The sequence below is a fragment of the Gossypium hirsutum genome, chromosome D10 (genome assembly GCF_007990345.1).
Source record: "Gossypium hirsutum isolate 1008001.06 chromosome D10, Gossypium_hirsutum_v2.1, whole genome shotgun sequence".
NCBI lineage: Eukaryota > Viridiplantae > Streptophyta > Magnoliopsida > Malvales > Malvaceae > Gossypium > Gossypium hirsutum.
In genome coordinates this window covers 57,015,221-57,036,878 of record NC_053446.1, presented here as the reverse complement: position 1 = coordinate 57,036,878, position 21,658 = coordinate 57,015,221, and the positions used below count along the sequence as shown (strand labels likewise).

Below are 21,658 nucleotides of genomic sequence, written 5' to 3'. Positions count from 1 at the left end.
GAACTAAATATAATATGGTACGTACATGCTAATTATGCAAATACAAAAGATTTTCTTGTATTATATTGTGGGGTATGATATCATTTTTAAAAGAATGGAGCTAGACACAAGCACTAGAGATGCCTTGCAAACTCTTCAATTTGAAGCATTCAAAGTTTTGAAATGTGGTTGAGAGGTCTTTGTTATTCTAAAACAATATTTCCCATATTAAAAAAATCACTTTAGTATAGCATATAGATAGATTTGGGATTATCCATATTTTGAAGATTACATGGAAGAAAGAAATATTGATAATCTTAATGCTATAGATTTAGATTCAAACGATGATGAACTCCATCAAGGACTAACATATAATGAAAATGAGAGATATGTGTAACAGTGGACCAAGATCGAATTTAAGTTGTATGGATGAGGGAAATTGAATCGAAGAGGATCGAACTCTAACTTGGAGATAAAGAAACCTAAAACGCAGTGAAAGATAAAGCTGAATTAGGGAAATCTGGCAGCAAATAAAATAGCAAGAAAAAATAAAGGAGATCCAAAGGATTAATTCGAAGATGAGAGGACTAAATCTTTAAGGAAAACGTGTTCTTGAAAGCAACCAAGGTTGTTTGAAAACAAGGAAATCAATACAGATTAGAAATAATGAAAATAATTAGAAAAAGAAAATCAAGAACGATAAAGATTAAGGCGAGATAGACAAAGATTCAATGGAAGGTGATGAAAAGTCGATATGCTATGAAACTCTGAAGAAGAAACTTCAACAAGTTTCATAAATGACTCTTAATTAACCCCTTAGACCAAACCCTAGTATATTAGACGGTTAAGAGATAACCCCACAACTTCCTAAAGAAACCAAGAAAATAATTCTTTCTAAAATCAATAAGAAAGAAATCTCATAAAGAGAAAAAATCAAAGAGCTATATTGAATCAAAATAATGAATGGTGTATGATGTCTTTAATGACTAATGCAAAAACCTTTATATAGGCCAGTTAATTACATCAAAATAAAACTCCTAAGTATAATGAAACTCTAATTAATCTAAACAAGTAGTTCTAGTGGAACTAAACTCTCTTGTTGACTAAGAAACATAATACTCTTAAAAAACTTGAAATATTTAATAATATCCTAAAATTCAGAACAAATAACATTATAAAACCTAATAAATACAATATTCAATTCACATCTAATCAAAATTAAACCTTAAATCAAACCAATATGATTTAAACTCAAATTAAAGTTGAAACTCGTAATTTTCTGTAATAACCTCATCCAAAAATTCTGTGTGGGTAGGATAAATTGAAGCTCAACTTTGAATGTGACACATGCGTGGATGAGATAAATTTTATTAACTTAAATTTATTGAAGTTGTTTTTTTTAGCTCAAAAGATCAGGCGACTTACAGTGTATTTTTGGATGGGATCTAAGCATTTCTGAGCTGAGATCTCTTTATATCAATCAAAGAGCTATATCTTATCTTTGAATCATTTAGATCTCCTATTTTTTTTTTGTGAAATTTGTTTTCTTACTATTTTATTTATGTCGAATTGCCCTTACTCAACTTGGTCTTTCCTTGTGTTTTAGGTTGCTTTCTCGCCAAGTTAGGGTTTGATCCTCTTCGATTCAGTTTCCCTCATCCATACAACATGAATTCGATTTTGGTCCACAACGGTCCCTATAAAAAATAAAGTATATTGATCAAATAACTGTTGGGATAAATTTTTTTCTTTGTAAAGTATATTGATAAAATAATTGTTAAATTTTTATCAATTTTTTATACAATATCTAAAATTATCCATAGCCCCTTCCCAACCCTTAAATAGAAAGATAATGTGCTTCAGTGTACTGAAACACGTGCCCTCCTTCACTGGCAACAGTCTGATGCCAATCGAACTAAGAATCAATCAACAAAATTTTATCAATTTTTCTAAATATATATATATCTACAGTTGTATTAAATGTATTTAATATAATTAAATATTTTGAAATTCATTTCAAAAATCATATGAAATTATTTTTTAAACAATACACATATATTAATCCGAGTTTTTGGAATGGATTAAAAAGGTGGGGAAAAGAAATTACCTTTTTTTTTTCATACAAGTTTAAGCAATACACATATTTAAATTTTAACTAAATTTGTTATTTTTATTTTTAATTTATATATTCTTTTTTATTTGCATTTTCAATTTATATATATTTTGAAGTTTTATAATTTATATATTTCTTATATTTTTAATAAGTTTTATTCTTTTTGAAATTTTAAGGTTTTTTAAAAAGAATTTAAGAATGGTTAAAGATAAATTCACTCGTCGTCTTATTATTTGTCCACATCAACAAATTCTTAAAAAAAAATGGTGTTAATGTAGGGACCAATATCTATAATGAATAGGGGTGTTCAGTCGGTTAACCGACCCGAAATTCTTGTAACCGAATTAACCGACCTCCCAAATTTTTTAACCGTTAACCAAACCGAATTTTTTAAAAAATAATTAACCGAACCGAAATTTTTTTCGGTTAATAAGGTCGGTTAACCGAATTAACCGAAAAATATGTGTTGATCATTTTTAGTTAAAAATTACCCGAATTACCTGACTTACCCGAATTACCCGAATTACCCGAAAATTACCCAAATTACCCGAAAATTATTCAAATTACCCAAATTAAAAAATTAGGTTATAAAATTATGTTAAAAATGCACAAAATATAAATCCAAACATTTCAATTTAGTTAAAATTTAATTTACTCTGGAATCTGGGAAAGCAAACGTGAAATGAATTCAAATCCACAACATTGTGGATTAATAGTTACTAAAAGATTAGAGCTATCCGATGCTTAATATACCAAATCTAATTAATATATAACATTAAACAAGCCAACAACAGCCAACTGATCATTTTTTTTCTTACATTAATTACAATATATTCAATAATTTAAATTTTAATATTTATTTATTTTAGGATCATGACTATTAAAAAAATTAACTCATTAATGATCATAGAAAATTATATTTAGTGGCTTTCTCAATGTCCTTGAAAAGGAAGGGCTTTCTAAGCTAAGTAATTAAAACAATTAGCTATATTTATTGGGTTAGAAAAAAAATGCTGAAGGAATTTTATTATTTCTTTAAAGATTCAATTCACCGAAAAATTTAAAACTAAAAAAAGATATACCCACAAAGAGACAAAAAGATAAACCGAAAAATTATTTATTCAATTCGTGGAGCCTGGAGGTTTAATGGAAAGCAACATTTGGTTATTTCAAAAGAGCAGGGAGACAAAATGAAAAATGAAAATTGTGAAATTAGGGAGGAGAGGGGTGTTGTCTACTGCTAAGATGAGAAATGGACCAAATGGTAATGGACCTATTTGGTAAGCCTAAGAGAAAATTGGGCTGGATTTAAATTGGGCTGGGTTTAAATTGGGAGGGAGTAGGCCTAGGGTGTAAATTCGGTTTACCCGAATTTTTTCGGTTAACCGACCCGTGTCGAACCGATTTAACCGTTAATCGGACAAACCAAAAAAATTTAACCGACTCCCGACCGAATTTTTTCGGTTAACCGACCGATTAACCGAACTCGGTCGGTTAACCGAAAAAATTCAGTTTTAACCGACTAATGCACACCCCTAATAATGAATGCCAATCTTAGGGACTAATGTGATCCAAAAAAAGTTCAGGGGCCAATCTATATATTAACCCTTGACATTATATATATTTTCTAATATTCTAAATATATTCTTTGTGTGGATATTGTGGAAGATAATAATCAAAATATGGATATATAAAAGTAATGATAAATAATCTGAAGTTTAACATGGCATCTTCATAATGACTTTTAATTTAATTATATAAGTTTTATTACCATACAAAATCATTATTATGATCCATAAACATTTCTAGTTAAATTGATTTTACTTCAATCACCATGATTTTTTTTAAAGTAGTAATAAAATAAAATATTAAAAATTATACAATTTTATTTTTTCTGAAGTCACAACTTTAAACAATAATTTTTTTACCTACATAAATCGCATGAATTGATTGTGCATGTCTATTTATTAAAATAAGTTTTATTTATTTATTAGACTTTGAAAAGTGATAAAAAAAACTTTAATATAATATTAAAGATTTAAAAATATATTATTTTACATTAATATATAAATATTCTACAATTAAATTTCAAATAAAAATAAAAAAAATTTATTTAATTTAGGCCAAAGGCTAAAAAATAATCTTTACAGTTCAAGGGTAAAAGAAATTATTTAATTTTCTCATCTGTTGGATGAAAATAGTTGATGAGAGTGTCTGAAATATTTAAATTAATTAATTTGTTGAAAATTTTTAGTATATTTTAATTTAAAAATTATATTAGCGTAAAAAGTTACAAATTAATTAATTAATTTGTTGAACCTTTTCCAAATTCTGAATCTCTTTGTTTTATTACCTTAATTACCTCTTGGTTTAATGATAAAGGCATAAAGCCAAAAATAGGAGATATAAAATAATTATTTTTAAAATAATAGAAATTAAATTAATTATAAAATTATTTTTAAAACTAAATAAAAAAGAGAGATGTGCCACTTGTGATCAGCATATATATTTTTTACTTTGTTATATATATATATTAAAGAAAAAGTTTTGGAAGGAAAAGGAAGCAGTCAAGACGGCAATAATGAATCAAGTGCCGGCTATAGTGTTCAACAACTTGTCTATTAAAATGGCACTGAGTCTTCAAACATTCATGCTATTCTTATAAGATATTCTAGATTCACATAGCCAGGAGAGTGGGAGAAAAAACACAAGAGAGGATGATGGGGTTTGGTGGTATGTTTAAGGAGCTTGCTGTGGTTGCAGTTGTGGTAACAATTATGGCAACTTCAGTAGCAGCCCAAGCAAAGCCTGGATGCCAAAGCAAATGCGGAAATATAAGCATCCCCTACCCTTTTGGTACAAGCAATGGTTGCTACATCAGCAGGGACTTCTTCATTAATTGTGACACCTCTTTTAACCCCCCAAAAGCATTCTTAAGCGACACTGGTTTAGAATTACAAGTTCTCAACATCTTCCCGGATGATGGTTCTTTGCGCATTCAAAATCACAGGTCCGTAGGTTATGACTGTTATAATTCGTCAGGGCCCACTTCATCTGACACGTCCGTGTTCCTTCATAGAAAATTCTCCATATCTTACTCCAGAAACAAGTTCACTGCCATTGGTTGTGACACTATCGCCTACATCAATGGTTTCTCCAGACCTGACTCTTCAAACTTAGTTTTTAAAGCAAAAAACTTTTCAACCGGATGTTTAACATTTTGTGGTGACGTGGGCGATGTGATAAATGGGTCTTGCTCCGGCATTGGCTGCTGCCAGACGGCTATCCCTAGAGGAATGCAGGCTTATTTATTCAACTTTACTTCTCTTCAGAGTCATTCCACAGTGTTGAGGTTCAATCCTTGCAGTTATGGATTTCTTGTGGAAGATGGAGTCTACACCTTCTCTACATCAGATCTTTCCAACATAGATTTCAACAAAAGGAAATACCCACTTATTCTTGATTGGACAATCGGGAATCAAACATGTGAAGAAGCTAAAATGGACCCAAAAAATTATGCTTGCAAGCAAAATAGTGCTTGTATAGATCCAGAAAGTGGCCCTGGATATTTGTGCAAGTGTAATGATGGTTTTCAGGGTAACCCTTATCTCTCCAACGGCTGCCAAGGTAAAGATTTCAAGTTATCTATTGCAGATTCATTTTGAAGAAATCAGCTAACTCTACTTTTTTATTTTATGCTTATTTAAAATGTTTAAAAACTGTAGATATTAATGAATGTGAAGCACTGAAGCCTTGCAATGAATTTGGAATATGTCATAATACACTTGGAAGCTATTATTGTTCATGCCCTGAAGGATTTGAGGGTGATGGTCGGAAATATGGAACAGGTTGCTCTCCTGAACCCAAGGCGCATCGCGAGAGTTTTCCCATTCTTCTTGTCGCACTAGGTTGGTACACTTAAGTAAATGTTACTTTCCTTATAAGTTATTATTATTACTTGATAATAACTTATATTAGAAAAAGTTTAAATTTTAGGTACCGATAAACTAAGCCATGTCATTCGTTTTTAAAGAGATAAGATCTCTTCACTATTAAATTATTTAAAAAATGAACAGTCAAGCTTAATTAAGAATTTAATTCCATAGCAGAGACGATTGCAACTCTTGAATTCTTGAACATAATATTTATGGTTATTGCATTTCGATCTATAAAATACAATTGAAGTGATGAACTTAATGTTTTTGTAATTGTTTTTGGAGTCTAAATCAAGTTGAAGGGTCTTGCACCCATCAATTCTGGTAAAAAATTGCAACCTTTTTCATCTTCTAATATCCCTTTCTTCATGAAACTTTAAACAAGTTCGTAGCATATAATTTAAAAGCTGAAACAACTGCATTGTTGTCATTTTATTCCTTAAAACAAAATCAAATGTGAGAAATTTGTTGTATTATTTATCTTTTAAATAATTTATTTAAAGATATATTTATATTTTATCTAAAATTGATGACATGACTGCTTAAAAATTAATTTTTTTAAAATCATCTTTTATTCCCATAATTATTAATGTAGCCGGGTGAGTTTAATATAATTAATAAGATTTATTTACTTCATTAATAATAGCCACATTATAATTAACTAATAATTAACAACTCGTTTGTGAGTCAATTGTGTACATTATTAATATTTAATTATTACAAGTTTGGGTAAACTACACTCATGATCACTTTTGTTTACCTTAGGTTACGTTTTAGTCACTTATGTTTGAAATGTTACGTTTTAGTCATTTACGTTATCATGTTGTAACATTTTAGTCACTGAGCCATTAATCGTCGTTAATGGTGTAACGGTAAGCTGACGTGGCACGTTAAATCATCATTTCAAACAAAATTTTAGGTTAAATTATACAGTTGATCCCCATATTTTTTTCGTTTTAAGTAATTTAATTTTTTTCTTTTATGTTCTTTAAAATTTCCTCTTTTTTTCCATTCTCTTTTGTTTTTTTGTTTTCATACCTTTCTCAATTCTTTTAACATATTAGGAAGTCGAATTGGCAGTGAAAAAAGAAGTAGGAAGTCGACTGTCATCATTTGCCTATAACCAAAACCCATAAACCTATACCATGCTTCTTTCTTCACTACCAATTCAACTTCCTGGTATATTAAAAGAAATAAAGAAGGTAGGAAAACAGAGGGAGAAGTAGAAGAGAATGGAAAATAAAGAAAAAGAAAGAAAGAAAGTTAAAAGAACATAAAAGAATTAAATTGCTCAAAACAAAATATTATGGGGACCAATTGTATAATTTAACCTAAAATTTTTGTTTGAAATGATAATTTAACGTGCCACGTCAGCTTACCATTACACCATTAACGACAATTAACAGCTGAGTGACTAAAATGTTACAACACGATAACGTAAGTGACTAAAACGTAACATTTCAAACATAAGTGACTGAAATGTAACCTAAGGTAAACAAAAGTGACCATGGGTGTAGTTTACCTACAAGTTTTTACTCCTTAATGTTTATCTTTCTTTGTCATTTTAGTTTTGAGTTTTTTGTTATCAACTTTCTAAATTTAGTAAAATTGTTATTTTTTTTGAAAAAATTGATTAAATTATTAAAATTTTAAAAGAGTTAACATGATACTGATAGCTTGTGTGATAGTCTTCGTATATTTCATTATTAACGTAAATTTTTTAAAAAATAATTATGATTTTAAAAAAATTATTTTTATATAATTTTTAATTTTTTTTATGAAATACACATGAATTGCTGTAGGAACTATCAAGTCAATATGGTTAAATTTTTTACGGTTAACTCAATTATTTCCTCCAGGAAACAACAACTTGACCAAATCTGAAAGGTTAAAGGTCAAAGAGGCCAAAAACCAAGAATTAGGGTCAAAGTGGCAAAATAGGTAAATATTATAGGCTAAATTTATCATTATGTAAAAGAACTTGTAATCTTTATCCAAATTATTTTTATTTTCTTAACTTTCAACCTATATATTTTTATATGGGTAAACTACCTTGTTACACTATAAGTATGGGCCGTTTCTATTTTGGTTACCCCAATTTCTGTTTTTTTGTTAGTTTGGTCACCCAAAATAGAAATTGATCAAATTGATGATTTCACCGTTAAATGGCAACGGAAGACTATGGTGCATTTCCACATTAATTACTCTAAAATTAGGATAAACTATTTACTAGTCTCTCTAAACAGGGGCCGTTCCTATTTTGGTCACCTCAAAATATTTTTTCTACAAATGCACCGTTAGTCTCCCATTACTATTTAACAGTGGAGTAACCAATTTGATCAATTTCTATTTTGGATTACCAAATTAACAAAAATAAATTGAGATGAGCAAAATACGAATGACTCCTATTTAGAGGTACTAACGGTTTAGTTTATATTTTTTTAAATAAATAATGTTTTTGAAATTAGTTTTATATAAATCATAAATTGCATTAATTGAAGTAAAAAAAACATAGTATGATGCATGTTGGTTTTTATATTACATGATTTCAAAAATTGTACTATTAGATAAAATCTTTTAGAAGAAAAAGTCACACTGAAAAGTTAATTTTATTTTTACGATTTTATCATAAGCAATATTATCTTGATATTCTTGAAAGCTATTTTAAGTTTTTATATATGTCCAAAATTATAATTTATATACATAAATATTGAAAATATTAGCAGTAGTTTTTTCCTTCTTCCAATTTGTGTGTTACTATCATGTTTCCCTAATTATCGAGTCATAATCGTGTTGAAAGTATTTTATATTATATTTAAATACATTTTAATATTAATATTTTATTTTTTCTTATTATTAAGATTACATTGTCTAATGATATCATGAAAAAATTTTTATTTAGAATTTTTAAAAATTTTAAATTAATAAAAGTAAAATTGTACTTTGACTTCCTCTAAAAATATAAAATTTGATTTAATTCTTTAAAAATTATAAAGATATAAACTATTGAAATAGTGAAATTATATTTTTACTACTGTAAAAATTACAATTTAATTTCAATCCCTACTAAAAGAAATTTCTAATTAGTTTTTCATTTTCACTTGGGGTTAAAGAACATTCCCATCATTTGCTAAGAATCAAAAATAGTGACTTGGAGATAATTAAGAAATTTTATTAATCCATTTTTCAAAAATTGAGAAATTAATGCAATATGTACAACATCACGATTCATTTGGCAAAAGATATGCCCATCTCAATTTTATTCAAACGGTAGCATAAATGGTAACATTGACTATGTTAGGAGTTAATGAAATAAGTGACATTGACATATTTATTTCGATCTCATGCAGGTATTTGTTTAAGTATAGTGTTCTTGTTTTTAATTGCTGGGGTTTGGTGGTTTCATAAGATACTGCAGAAAAGAAAGTACATAAAACTTAAACAAGAACTTTTTGAAAGAAATGGTGGGTTATTGTTTCAAAAAAAGATGTCTTCGAATGAAGGTGGTCTGGATAAAGCTAAACTTTTCAGTTCCAAAGAGTTGGAAATAGCTACTGATCAATATAATGAGAACAGAATATTGGGTTGTGGTGGTCAAGGCGTGGTTTATAAAGGAATGTTGTTTGATGGGAGAATTGTTGCAGTAAAGAAGTCCAAGACTGTAAATGAAGGGTATCTTGAACAATTTATCAATGAGATCTTTATTCTTTCTCAAATTGATCACAGAAACATTGTCAAGCTATTAGGCTGTTGCTTGGAGACCGAAGTGCCCCTCCTTGTTTATGAGTTCATCCCTAATGGAACCCTTTCCCATCTCATTCATGACCAAAATGAAGAGTACCCGAGGTCGTGGGATATACGATTACGCATTGCAACGGAAATTGCAAGTGCGATTTCTTACTTGCACTCATCTGCATCCATCCCCATTTATCACCGAGATATCAAGTCTAGTAACATTCTACTAGATGAAAAGTTCCGAGCAAAAGTATCCGATTTCGGAACATCTAGATCAATCGGCATTGATCAAACTCACTTGACGACTCAAGTGCTTGGGACTTTTGGGTACTTAGATCCTGAATACTTCCAGTCAAGTCAATTTACTGAAAAGAGTGATGTTTATAGTTTTGGAGTAGTTATTGTCGAGCTCTTAACGGGTAAAAGGGCAATCTCGACGTTTGGATCGCAAGAAAAGAGAGGCTTAGTCTCGTATTTTATGTCGTCGATGGAAGAAAACCATCTGCTGGATATTGTTGATGCTGAAATTGGAAAGGACGGTCAAAAGGATGAAGTAGTAGCAGTTGCTCAACTTGCGAAAAGATGCTTGAACTTAGATGGGAGATATAGACCAACAATGAAAGAAGTGGCCATGGAACTCGAGAGACTTAGAACTGGACAAGGTGACTACATTCACACTGATCAGATTAAACAAGCTGAGGTCGTTGTAAGAAAATCGGCAGAGAATTGGGATTTCACTTCATTCTCAACAGAACATTATTCGAATTGCAGCATAACATCTACATCAGAACCAGAATCAGCATTAGAATCAGAATCAGAATCAGAATCAGAATCAGAATCAGAATCAGATGTTCATCCACATATATGTTAGAATCCACCTGATTACATGATCTCCAAGTTTCTATTCTATTCCTGGTAATGACTTGACCTTAAGTTCCCCATGGAATTGAAGGTTTCAAGAAAAACCATCGTTATTGACAGCTGCCATTGTCTTCCATACCACCTTTGATGATCAGTTATGAACATTTTGTTTTGTTTGTTTACATTCTAGTTATGCACATTGATGATAAAAAATAAACATTTTGATTAGATCTAGAGCAAATGTTAAGAGTTTGTTCATAAATTAATTTTTCACATTTGGGAGTTTATTTAGGAGAGAATATTAAATGAAGGCTAATTGTCATCATTCTATACGGTGGTTGTGATTTATTGAAAATTTCCTGAGAGTATGAATTCTAATTCTCATATAAATATGATCCTGACTATTACTGAAATATTAGTGTTTCGTTTTCCACTTATATATATATATATTTTTATTCACATGAAATTAGTTTTTTCATTTGCTAAGCAATCATTTGAAATATTTAAACATTCACATCATTGATGTATAAAATTATGATTATAGTTTATTTGATATATTTTTGATGATTTTTAATTAATAATAATAAAAATTTTCAAAATTAAAATTAAAATATAAATAATTGGATTTAAAATCAAACATAAACATGAGGATAAACTATAAATTTAGTCATTTATATTTGGCTTAAATTACGTTTTGATCACTAAATCTTAAAAAGTTATGATATGAAATGTTTTTAATTTGTTATATTTTGATTGTTGAAATGTTTATTACTGTTAATGGTGGCATGCCAGGTTATATCATCTTTTTAGATGAAAATTTTAGGTTAAAATCTATAATTGATAGTCACAAAACTAACTAAAAATTCGACTAAGGGACGTGCACCTATCAATTAATAGTATAGTTATGATGAGCAAAGATATCGTTCCCATGAGGACTACAAGTACTAGTAATTACCGTCTTTCTATTATTTAACTGAATAATTCAAGTGGTCAATTAAAAACTAAAAATTAACTAATTTAATTAATTAACAAATGCAGCAAAGAACAAACCACGAAAATAATCGAATAACAACAAGAAACGAAATAATGCCCAGAAAAAAATATGCTTAAATTTCATCTGTCACTATCAATCTAAATTATGCAATTTCTTCACTTAGCACATTGATTTGTAAAAATCCCTAAATTATGCTAATATCTCTTTTGAGCATTAGGGCAACTGACTGTAGATTGATTAATTGAAATTTCTTTCTAATTAAAACCTCTATTATCGCATTAATTTGTACTATAGATTCCCTTATTAGATTTGACTCTAATTTGATAGATTTATGTCTTCATATTTCTAGGATTGCATGCAACTTCACCCAATTACGCAAGATTTAATCTTAAACGGGGTCTATTCAACCACCGATTTAAGCATATCGAACATGGATAAATATTTTAGAAATATTAAACTAAGAATTAAGAACACATAATTGAGATCAAGAAAATAAGTATTTATTGTGTAAAATAAAAATCAAACAACAGAATTCATCTTAGGATTCATCTCTCCTACGTATTTAGAAAACTAGTTTGTAACAACTCAATTTTTAGTGGTGTCTAAAGTTACGGTTCTAAAATGCCATTCCCATGAACCCTGTTCATAGATATTAATATTTAATATTTATGAGATCGTGGCTTAAGCTAGCTAAATCATGCCTTAATTTATTAAACTGTTAAAGTTTTAAAATGTTGCTATTGATGAATACTTTTAGTGATAAAATTTTAAGCTTTAAGCTTAGAAATAAAAAATGACTAGTTTATAAATTTAATTGTTAATTGGAAATAGCTACTGAGAACAGAATATGGGGTTGTGGTGGCCAAGGCATATTTTATAAAGGAATGTTGTTTGATGGGAGAATTGTTGCAAGTCCAAGACTGTAATATGAAGGGTATCTAGAACAATTTATCAATGAGATATTTATTCTTTCTCAAATTGATCATAGAAACATTGTGAAGTTATTAGGATGTTGCTTTGGAGACCAAACTGCCCCTCCTTGTTTATGAGTTCATCCCTAATGGAACCCTTTCCCATCTCATTCATGACCAAAATGAAGAGTACCCGAGGTCGTGGGATATACGATTACGCATTGAAGCGGAAATTGCAAGTGCGATTTCTTACTTGCACTCATCTGCTTCCATCCCCATTTAGCACCGAGATATCAAGTCTAGTAACATACTACTAGATGAAAAGTTCCAAACAAAAGTATCAGACTACGGAACATCTAGATCAATTGGCATTGATCAAACTCAATTGAAGACTCAAGTGCTTGGGACTTTTGGGTGCTTAGATCCTAAATACCCCAGTCAAGTCAATTTACTGAAAAGAGTGATGTTTATAATTCGGAGTGGTTATTGTCGAGCTCGTAACGAGTAAAAGGGCAATCTCAACGTTTGGATCGCAAGAAAAGAGGGGCTTATTCTCGTATTTCATGTCGTCGATGGAAGAAAACCATCTGTTGGATATTGTTGATGATGAAATTGGGAAGGACTATCCAAAGGATGAAGTAGTAACATTTGCTCAACTTGCAAAAAGGAGCTTGAACTTAGATGAGAGATATAGACCAACAATGAAAGAAGTGGCCATGGAACTCGAGAGACTTAGAACTCGTCAAGGTGACTGCATCCCCATTGATCAGCTTAAACAAGATGAGGTCGGTGGAAGAAAATCGGCTGAAAGTTGGGATTTCACGTCATTCTCAACAGATCATTATCGAATTGCAGCATAACATCTACACCGAAATCAGATGTTCATCCACTTATGTTGGAATCCATAATTTCTCCATGAAATTTAAGGTTCAAGAAAAGCCACCATCACTGACAACTGTACTGTTTCCCACACCACCTCTGGTGATCAGTATTGTAGTACTTGAGAATAGATTCAGTTTTTTAAGATTTATGACGAATTTCTTTTTCTGACTAATATGATGAATCTGTTTATATTCTGTTACGGGAATTTACTTCTACAAAAGTTTGGTTTAGATGAATTGCTATGTTAATGCCTTATTACACAAGGGGCCAATCACTCGATGGTTTGGTTAACTGAACTCATTCTTACTGAGTTTTATGAAGCGATTTTGTGATCCATTTATGACAGATTTTATGAATCTAAAACTTTCCCTAATTTCCAGCTTATCATATTCATTTGAAAACAAAAATGTTAATTCTTAGAGATTAAAAGCGAGGGATTGATGGCATTGTCAAAAGAAATTCATAATCACCTGTCTTTTTGTATTTTTGGTTTAAGGTGCATGTTTTGGATTGTTTATCTTAATCTTAGTAATCATGGTTTTTGGATTTTACTAAAAATTGAGAATTAATTTTGAAATTATATTTTTTAAATTATAAAAATATAAAATTATTAAAAAAATTAATTTACATTTGGTTCTTAAAAGTATATATTTTTTTATATCTATTTTTTTTTGGTTCCAAATTAGTAGAATTGTTCTAAGGAAAAAAACTCAACGTCGCCTTTTAAAAAAAAAAGTTATAGATTTTCTATTTCAAATTGTTAAAATATAAAATAAAAACATATATACATAATTTTAAAATGTATATAATTTTAAAAATAGAAAGAAAATTAAAAAAATTAAAATATATAAAATAATTAAATATGTAAAAATAACGAAAAAGTATATAAATAATCTAAATATATATATAAACTCTAAAAATTATATAAATAATCTTTTAAATCCATAATAGAAATAGAAAAAAAATTTTAAAGTACCCCTTCCGTATGGAAGACCTTCAATTCGCTCCGAGAGACTTGAGTTAGTAACGCATGTACAGTCCGGGGGATATGAAAGAAAATAAAAAGCAATTATTTAAGCAGTGTTGATCTAGCGGAACGTAAATTTAATTAGCGGGAAGGTTCATTTAAGCTAAATTAGAGTATTATGTCAATTTAAAAAAAAATTAAGAAAATGGATGCGTCACTTAGGGAGATGGACGATTTTAGGGAGAAAACGAAAAGATATCCTGACAATATGTGTTATAGGATGTGTTTTATTACATTTGTTGGTTAGACGATTAAATGTTATTGGTTTTGTTCTTAAGTCTCGAGTTTGATGTCTCTCCTACTTATATTTGTATTTTTTTATTTCATGTTCTTTTAAATTTTATTATTATTATTTTTAATTAATATATTTTACATATTAGCTTTGGTAAAATTATTAAATAATAATGATTTCATATTTGAGTGTCGAGTAATATTACTTTTCTAAGTACATTTGGTTTTTCTAATTCATCTTGTTTCAACATTTTTTTAATTAATGTTTTTAATTAATAAATATATTATTAATTTTTTATTTTTAATTAATAACTCTTGTAATTATATTATATAAATATATATATATCATGTTAAATATATTTAAAATTAATAACCCCTTTATATATAATATAAACATCAATTAAATTTTTTATATATTTTTCTTTATATATAATATTTGTATGTCAAATATTTATTTTTTCCACCTATATTGTGGGTATGATGATTTCTAATATTATAAAATGAAATAATTATTTAAAATATTATTATATTTATATGTGAAATATTTCAAATACACATACAAAAAAAATATATAACACTAAAATTTACTACACTCATGATATGGATTGAAAAATAAATATTACACATATATAAATTATATTCACTAAAAATAATGATATTTGCAATAATTGTTTGATTTTATAAATAAAAGAGTTATTAATTAAAAAAGGTGAATTAAAAATAAAAAAACTTGAAAATAATATATTTATCAATTAAAAACATTAATTAAAAAAAAGCTTGAAACTACATAAAATAAAAAATACAATTATGAATGAAAGAGGAATTGAACCTAAAACTCAAGGATTAAATTACTATTCTTTGACCATTTAACCAAAGGAATTGATGTATTAAAAATAATTTAAAAAAGCTTGAAATAATATGAAATAAAAAATACAAATGTGAGTAGGAGAGGAATTGAACCTGGAACTCAAGAACAAAACCACTAATGATGGGTGTCGAATCCACCAATATAAACCTACGCCTTAAATTGCAAATTATGTAGTATAGGGAGTAAGGTCGATCCCTCAGAGACTGGTTTACTGTAAATTGTTGCTCTCTTGACCATATTTATGTTGGGGCAGCTGTCGTGCCGAAGAAATTCCGGGGGATAAAATTTGAAGAGCTGAAATAAACAAAAAAATAACGTAAAAAGTAAAAGTTGAAAACAAAATAATAAAAACAGTTAAATAAATATGAAGAAAATTTAATTAGAATAAGCTCATCTTTAGGCACGAATTTTCCTCGTCTTTGAACCGATCCTCAAAATTAGATGAACTCCTCTTTTCCAATAAGCTAGTTATAGCTACCAAGGACGCCTCGGACAGCAACTCTTCCTTGTGTAAATTAGTTATGTAACGTCCAATAACTAACCCTTACCGATCGAACAACCACAAAACGTTCGTGATTTAGAACTCCGGCAGCTTTGCATTCTAGAAGAGCCTAGCTCGAACCAATGCCCTCAACCGCATGGGACATTTAAATCCGGTTACTACTTCCCTTGACGGAACCAAACAACAATCTCAACTTGGCACACCAATGTGTTCACAGAAAACCGATTAGAAACGTTCCTTTCGAAATTCCAACTGTACGTCCAATCACACTAAATCAAACGATGTCTTTTTTTACTTAGTGTTGATCTGACTTTGTGAGTTGACAAAATCATACTCTTAATCCGGAGAAGTAATAAGTACTGAAAATTTAAGAGTTAAATGGCTCGGGTTCATAACTCATGAGTTTTGACGAGGCTAATTTTGGCCTAAAGCTGAAAATGGGTTTAGTTTGCTAAGGTTTGGGGCATGTTGGTATTGGAATAATTAAATAAGATTGAATAAATGAAAAAAATGAAAGTGAGTGGTGAAGGTGACGCAAGGTTGGAAATTAATTGCTGACAAAAAAAAAGGAAAGAAAAGATTGAATTGCAAGAGATAAAAGCTTAATTTAAAAACGAAATGATTAAAAACTTGATGAAAAATTTTATGAAAAGACTTAATGAAAAACTTTAAAAAAACTTGCTGCAAAACTTGGTAATTAAAAACTTGATAAAAGAACTAGATGAAAAATACTTTAAGAAAGAAAAACACTTAATGAAAGACTTAATTGAAAGCTTGATTTATGAATTGATGATTAAAATGAACAATGTAGCCTCTATTTATACTAGTGGCCTTGCTAAATTAAGAGCCAACTAGTATAGAAAATCAAGAAAAATATTCCATAATATAAAAAATATCCCAAAATAATCTCCCACTAAGTCAACAATTTCAGCTAATTAATCTTGGAAAATTTCTTTCTTTGGCCCTCCTTCTTTGCTTCTTTCTTCAATCTAGCCCAATTGTTTCCTTTTTCTTCTTTTTAGCCCCAAATTGTATTCCTGCACAAAATTCAATATAAACATGGGAAAATTAGTGGTGCACTCTCATAAGTTAACCAATTTAATTACATAAAATATGTAACTTTAGCATTTAATCAACTAACATTTAACTATCTTACCTAAGGGTGTGCAAAATTATATTCGACTTGAAAAATAAAAAAAAAGTTCGAAATTCGAATGAACCAAATACTTTAAAAAATATTTTAAAAAAAGATTATATAAAAATAAAAAAACCAAAGTCATTTTTTAATTTAACTCTAAAAAATATATTCGATTCGCATTTCATCTCACTCGACTCAATTCGAAAAAAATTCAAATTGAGTTAGGATGATAGAATATGATTTTTCAAATCGATTAACTCAAAATTTTTTCATTTGATTCGACCGAATGCTCACCCTTAATCTGACCGAAAGAGCTAATATGTTAAAAAAATCAAAAACCATGACAAGATGTATTTTTATCTTTTCTCTCAAAATTGATCTATTTCCTTAAATATCACAAAACGGACCCATTTTCCTAATTTTTCTTTAAAATTCACCTTCCTCAAATTTGACCCTTCATTTAAGCCTTATGTTTTATGAATAATGAAGAAAAGTTTTTAAAATAAAAGAAAATTTAAAGGAAAAAGAAAGGAATGAAAACGGCAATAATGAATCATGTGCCGGCTATAGTGTTCTACAACATAAAAAATAAATAATTAACAATGAAAATTGTATTCTTTTTATTTTCTCAGCAATAATCATTCCCAATAATTCATTATACACACAACTATATAAAGTTTCCTCTCTAATTTAATTTAATTTTTATTAAATTACTTATAGAAGAAATATATCTTTTAAATCCATAATAAAAATAGGAAAATATAATTAGAGTATCCCTTCTCTATCCTTCCATTCGCTCCTAAAGACTTGAGTTAACAACACATGTACAGTCCTGGGGATATGAAAACAAGTTATTAATGGTGAGTTGTAGCTTTTTAAAAGAAAAAAGAAAGAGCAATTATTCAAGCAGTGTTCATCTATGGGAACATAAATTTAATTTGCAAGAAGGTTCATTTAAGCCTTTTCTTTTTATGCATAATGAAAAAAAAGTTGTTTTAAATAAATAAAAAAAAGGATAAGTTTTTAAAGGAACAAGAAGAAATGAAGACGGCAATAATGTATCATGTGCCGGCTATAGTGTTCTACAACTTGTCTATTAAAATGGAATTGAGTCTTCAAACATTCATTCTATTCTTATAAGATATTCTAGATTTACATAACCAGGAGAGTGGGGGAAAAAACAAGAGGGGTGATGGGGTTTGGCGGCATGTTTAAGGAGCTTGCTGTGTTTGCAGTTATGGTAACAATAATGGCAACTTCAGTAGCAGCTCAACCAAAACCTGGGTGTCAAAGCCACTGCGGAAACATAAGCATCCCATACCCTTTTGGTACACGCAATGGTTGCTACATCAGCAACGACTTCTTCATTAATTGTGACACCTCTTTTAACCCCCCAAAAGCATTCTTAAGCGACAGTGGTTCAGAATTTCAAGTTCTCAACATCTCCCTGGATGATGGTTCTTTGCGCATTCGATATGACAGCTCCATAGGTTATGACTGTTATAATTTATCAGGGCGCTCTTCAGATCCCAATAGCGGGCTCTCCATTACAATATTCACTGTATCTCATACCAGAAACAAGTTCACTGCCATTGGTTGTGACACTATCGCCTACATCGATGGTTTCTCCGCAGCTGACTCTTCACACAGAGTTTTTAAAAAAAAGAACTTTTCAACCGGATGTTTAACATTTTGTGGTAACGTGGGCGATGTGATAAATGGGTCTTGTTCCGGCATTGGCTGCTGCCAGACGGCTATCCCTAGAGGAATGCAGGCTTATTTCTTCAATTTTACTACTCTTCACAGTCATTCCACAGTGTTGAGGTTCAATCCTTGCAGTTATGGATTTCTTGTGGAAGATGGAGTCTACACCTTCTCTACATCAGATCTTTCCAACATAGATTTCAACAAAAGGAAATACCCACTTATTCTTGATTGGACAATCGGGGATCAAACATGTGAAGAAGCTAAAATGGACCCAAAAAATTATGCTTGCAAGCAAAATAGTGCTTGTATAGATCCAGAAAGTGGCCCTGGATATTTGTGCAAGTGTAATGATGGTTTTCAGGGTAACCCTTATCTCTCCAACGGCTGCCAAGGTAAAATATCAAGTTCTTCTCCGTTGCAGATTCATTTTGAAGAAATCAGCTAACTCTACTTTTTTATTTTATGCTTATTTAAAATGTTTAAAAACTGTAGATATTGATGAATGTGAGACACTGAAGCCGTGCACTAAAATTGGAACATGTCATAATACACCTGGAAGCTACAATTGTTCATGCCCTCATGGGTTCAAGGGTGATGGCCGGAAAAATGGAACAGGTTGCCGTCGTATATTCAAGCCACAGAACAGTGAGAGGTTTCGCATTCTTGCTGTTGCACTAGGTTCGCACATTTCAATTAAATTCTAATTCTTTATATTTTAGACAGGAAGGTTTTTTTTTTCAATCCAAGTTTAATATTTATTATACTATTCGGTGCGAGTTTTTTTTAGCCACAACATAATTAAAAAATACATTAATTTCTTTTGAGATGATTGAATTTTTTATGAGTCAAATGAAGTCATGAATAAATCAACTGAGTATAATATATTTGATCAAAATTACTAATAATTTAACAGTAAATTGTAACAGTATTATAAATTGAATAAAGCTTTAATGTATAGGGCCAGATATAGATACACAAGTTTCTAAATGGAGCATTTAACATCTTAAAAAAAAACATATTTTTATAAGATACACATCATATAACAAGAGACATGTTCAACTAATTTTTATTTCAAATCGTAGCTTAAATGGTAACATTAACGATTTTAGGGGCTGATGATTTAAGTTACATATTTATTTGGATCTCATGCAGATGTTGGGTTAAGTTTAGGGATCTTATTTCTAATTGTCGGGGTATGGTGGCTTTATAAGATCCTGCAGAGAAGAAAGTACATTAAACTCAAACAAAAACTCTTCGAAAGAAATGGTGGATTATTGTTTCAGAAAAAGATGTCTTCAAATGAAGGCGGTCTAGATAAAGCTAAACTCTTCAGTTCTAAAGAGTTGGAAATAGCTACTGATCAATATAATGAGAACAGAATATTGGGTTGTGGAGGCCAAGGCATGGTTTATAAAGGAATGTTGTCTGATGGGAGAATTGTTGCAGTAAAGAAGTCCAAGACTGTAAACGAAGGGTATCTTGAACAATTTATCAATGAGATCTTTATTCTTTCTCAAATTGATCATAGAAATATTGTCAAGCTATTAGGCTGTTGCTTGGAGACCGAAGTGCCCCTCCTTGTTTATGAGTTCATCCCTAATGGAACCCTTTCTCATCTCATTCATGACCAAAATGAAGAGTACCCGAGGTCGTGGGATATAAGATTACGCATTGCAGCGGAAGTTGCGAGTGCAATTTCTTACTTGCACTCATCTGCATCCATCCCCATTTATCACCGTGATATCAAGTCTAGTAACATACTTCTAGATGAAAAGTTTCGAGCAAAAGTATCAGACTTCGGAACATCGAGATCAATCGGCATCGATCAAACTCACTTGACAACTAAAGTGCTTGGGACTTTTGGGTATTTAGATCCTGAATACTTCCAGTCAAGTCATTTTACTGAAAAGAGTGATGTTTATAGTTTTGGAGTGGTTATTGTCGAGCTCTTAACGGGAAAAGAGGCAATCTTGACGTTTGGATCACAAGAAAAGAGGGGCTTAGTCTCGTATTTTTTGTCGTCGATGGAAGAAAACCATTTGCTGGATATTGTTGATGTTGAAATTGGGAAGGATAGTCAAAAGGATGAAGTAGTAGCAGTTGCTGAACTTGCGAAAAGATGCTTGAACTTAGATGGGAGATATAGACCAACAATGAAAGAAGTGGCCATGGAACTCGAGAGATTTAGAACTCGGCAAGGTGATTGCATCCCCATTGACCAACCTAAACAAGCTTAGGTCGTTGTAAGAAAATCGGCTGAGAGATGGGATTTCAACTCGTTCTCAACGGAGCATAGCACGAATTGCAGCATAACATCTACATCAGAATCAGAATCAGAATCAGAATCAGATGGTCTTCCACTTATGTTGGAATCCACATGATTACATGATCTCCAAGTTTCTACTCTGTTCCTGGTAATGGCTTGACTTTAATTTCCTCATGAAATTGAAGGTTCAAGAAAAGCCATCCTTATTAACAGCTGCTACTGTTTCCCACACCACGTTTAATGAGCATGAACATTTGTTTAGTTTGTTTTCCCGTTCTAGTTATACACATTGATGATAAAAAGAAAAATAAGCATATTGAATAGATCTAGAACAAACGTTAAGAGTTTGTTCATAAAGTAAATTTTCATTTGAGAGTTAATTTAGGATAATAAAACTTTCATTGTAATACATGAAAAGAAAATACTCAATTGGTTAAATGAGAACTTATTGTCATGATTCTATATAGTGGTTAGAGGCATTGGTGGATACAAGGGGACAGATGAAGGCT

The 21,658-nt window shown here is 30.1% G+C and overlaps 3 protein-coding genes across 3 annotated transcripts; all 3 read left to right on the top strand.

Moving 5' to 3' along the window:
- Positions 1-4,812: 4,812 nt before the first annotated feature.
- LOC107915540 (wall-associated receptor kinase 2) lies at positions 4,813-6,014 on the top strand. The gene is made up of 2 exons (XM_016844686.2): positions 4,813-5,719; positions 5,818-6,014. Exons 1-2 carry the CDS (start codon positions 4,813-4,815, stop codon positions 6,012-6,014), a joined length of 1,104 nt encoding a protein of 367 aa, XP_016700175.2.
- A 3,287-nt stretch (positions 6,015-9,301) lies between these two features.
- Positions 9,302-10,761, top strand: LOC121222488 (wall-associated receptor kinase-like 2). Its single transcript, XM_041103385.1, has one exon. The coding sequence runs from the start codon at positions 9,515-9,517 to the stop codon at positions 10,631-10,633; it is 1,119 nt and encodes a 372-aa protein (XP_040959319.1). The 5' UTR covers positions 9,302-9,514; the 3' UTR covers positions 10,634-10,761.
- Positions 10,762-18,410: 7,649 nt separating this feature from the next.
- LOC107915538 (wall-associated receptor kinase 2) lies at positions 18,411-21,120 on the top strand. Its single transcript, XM_016844685.2, has 3 exons — positions 18,411-19,275; positions 19,376-19,561; positions 20,036-21,120. The coding sequence occupies exons 1-3, from the start codon at positions 18,414-18,416 to the stop codon at positions 21,118-21,120; spliced, it is 2,133 nt and encodes a 710-aa protein (XP_016700174.2). The 5' UTR covers positions 18,411-18,413.
- The last annotated feature ends 538 nt before the right edge of the window (positions 21,121-21,658 follow it).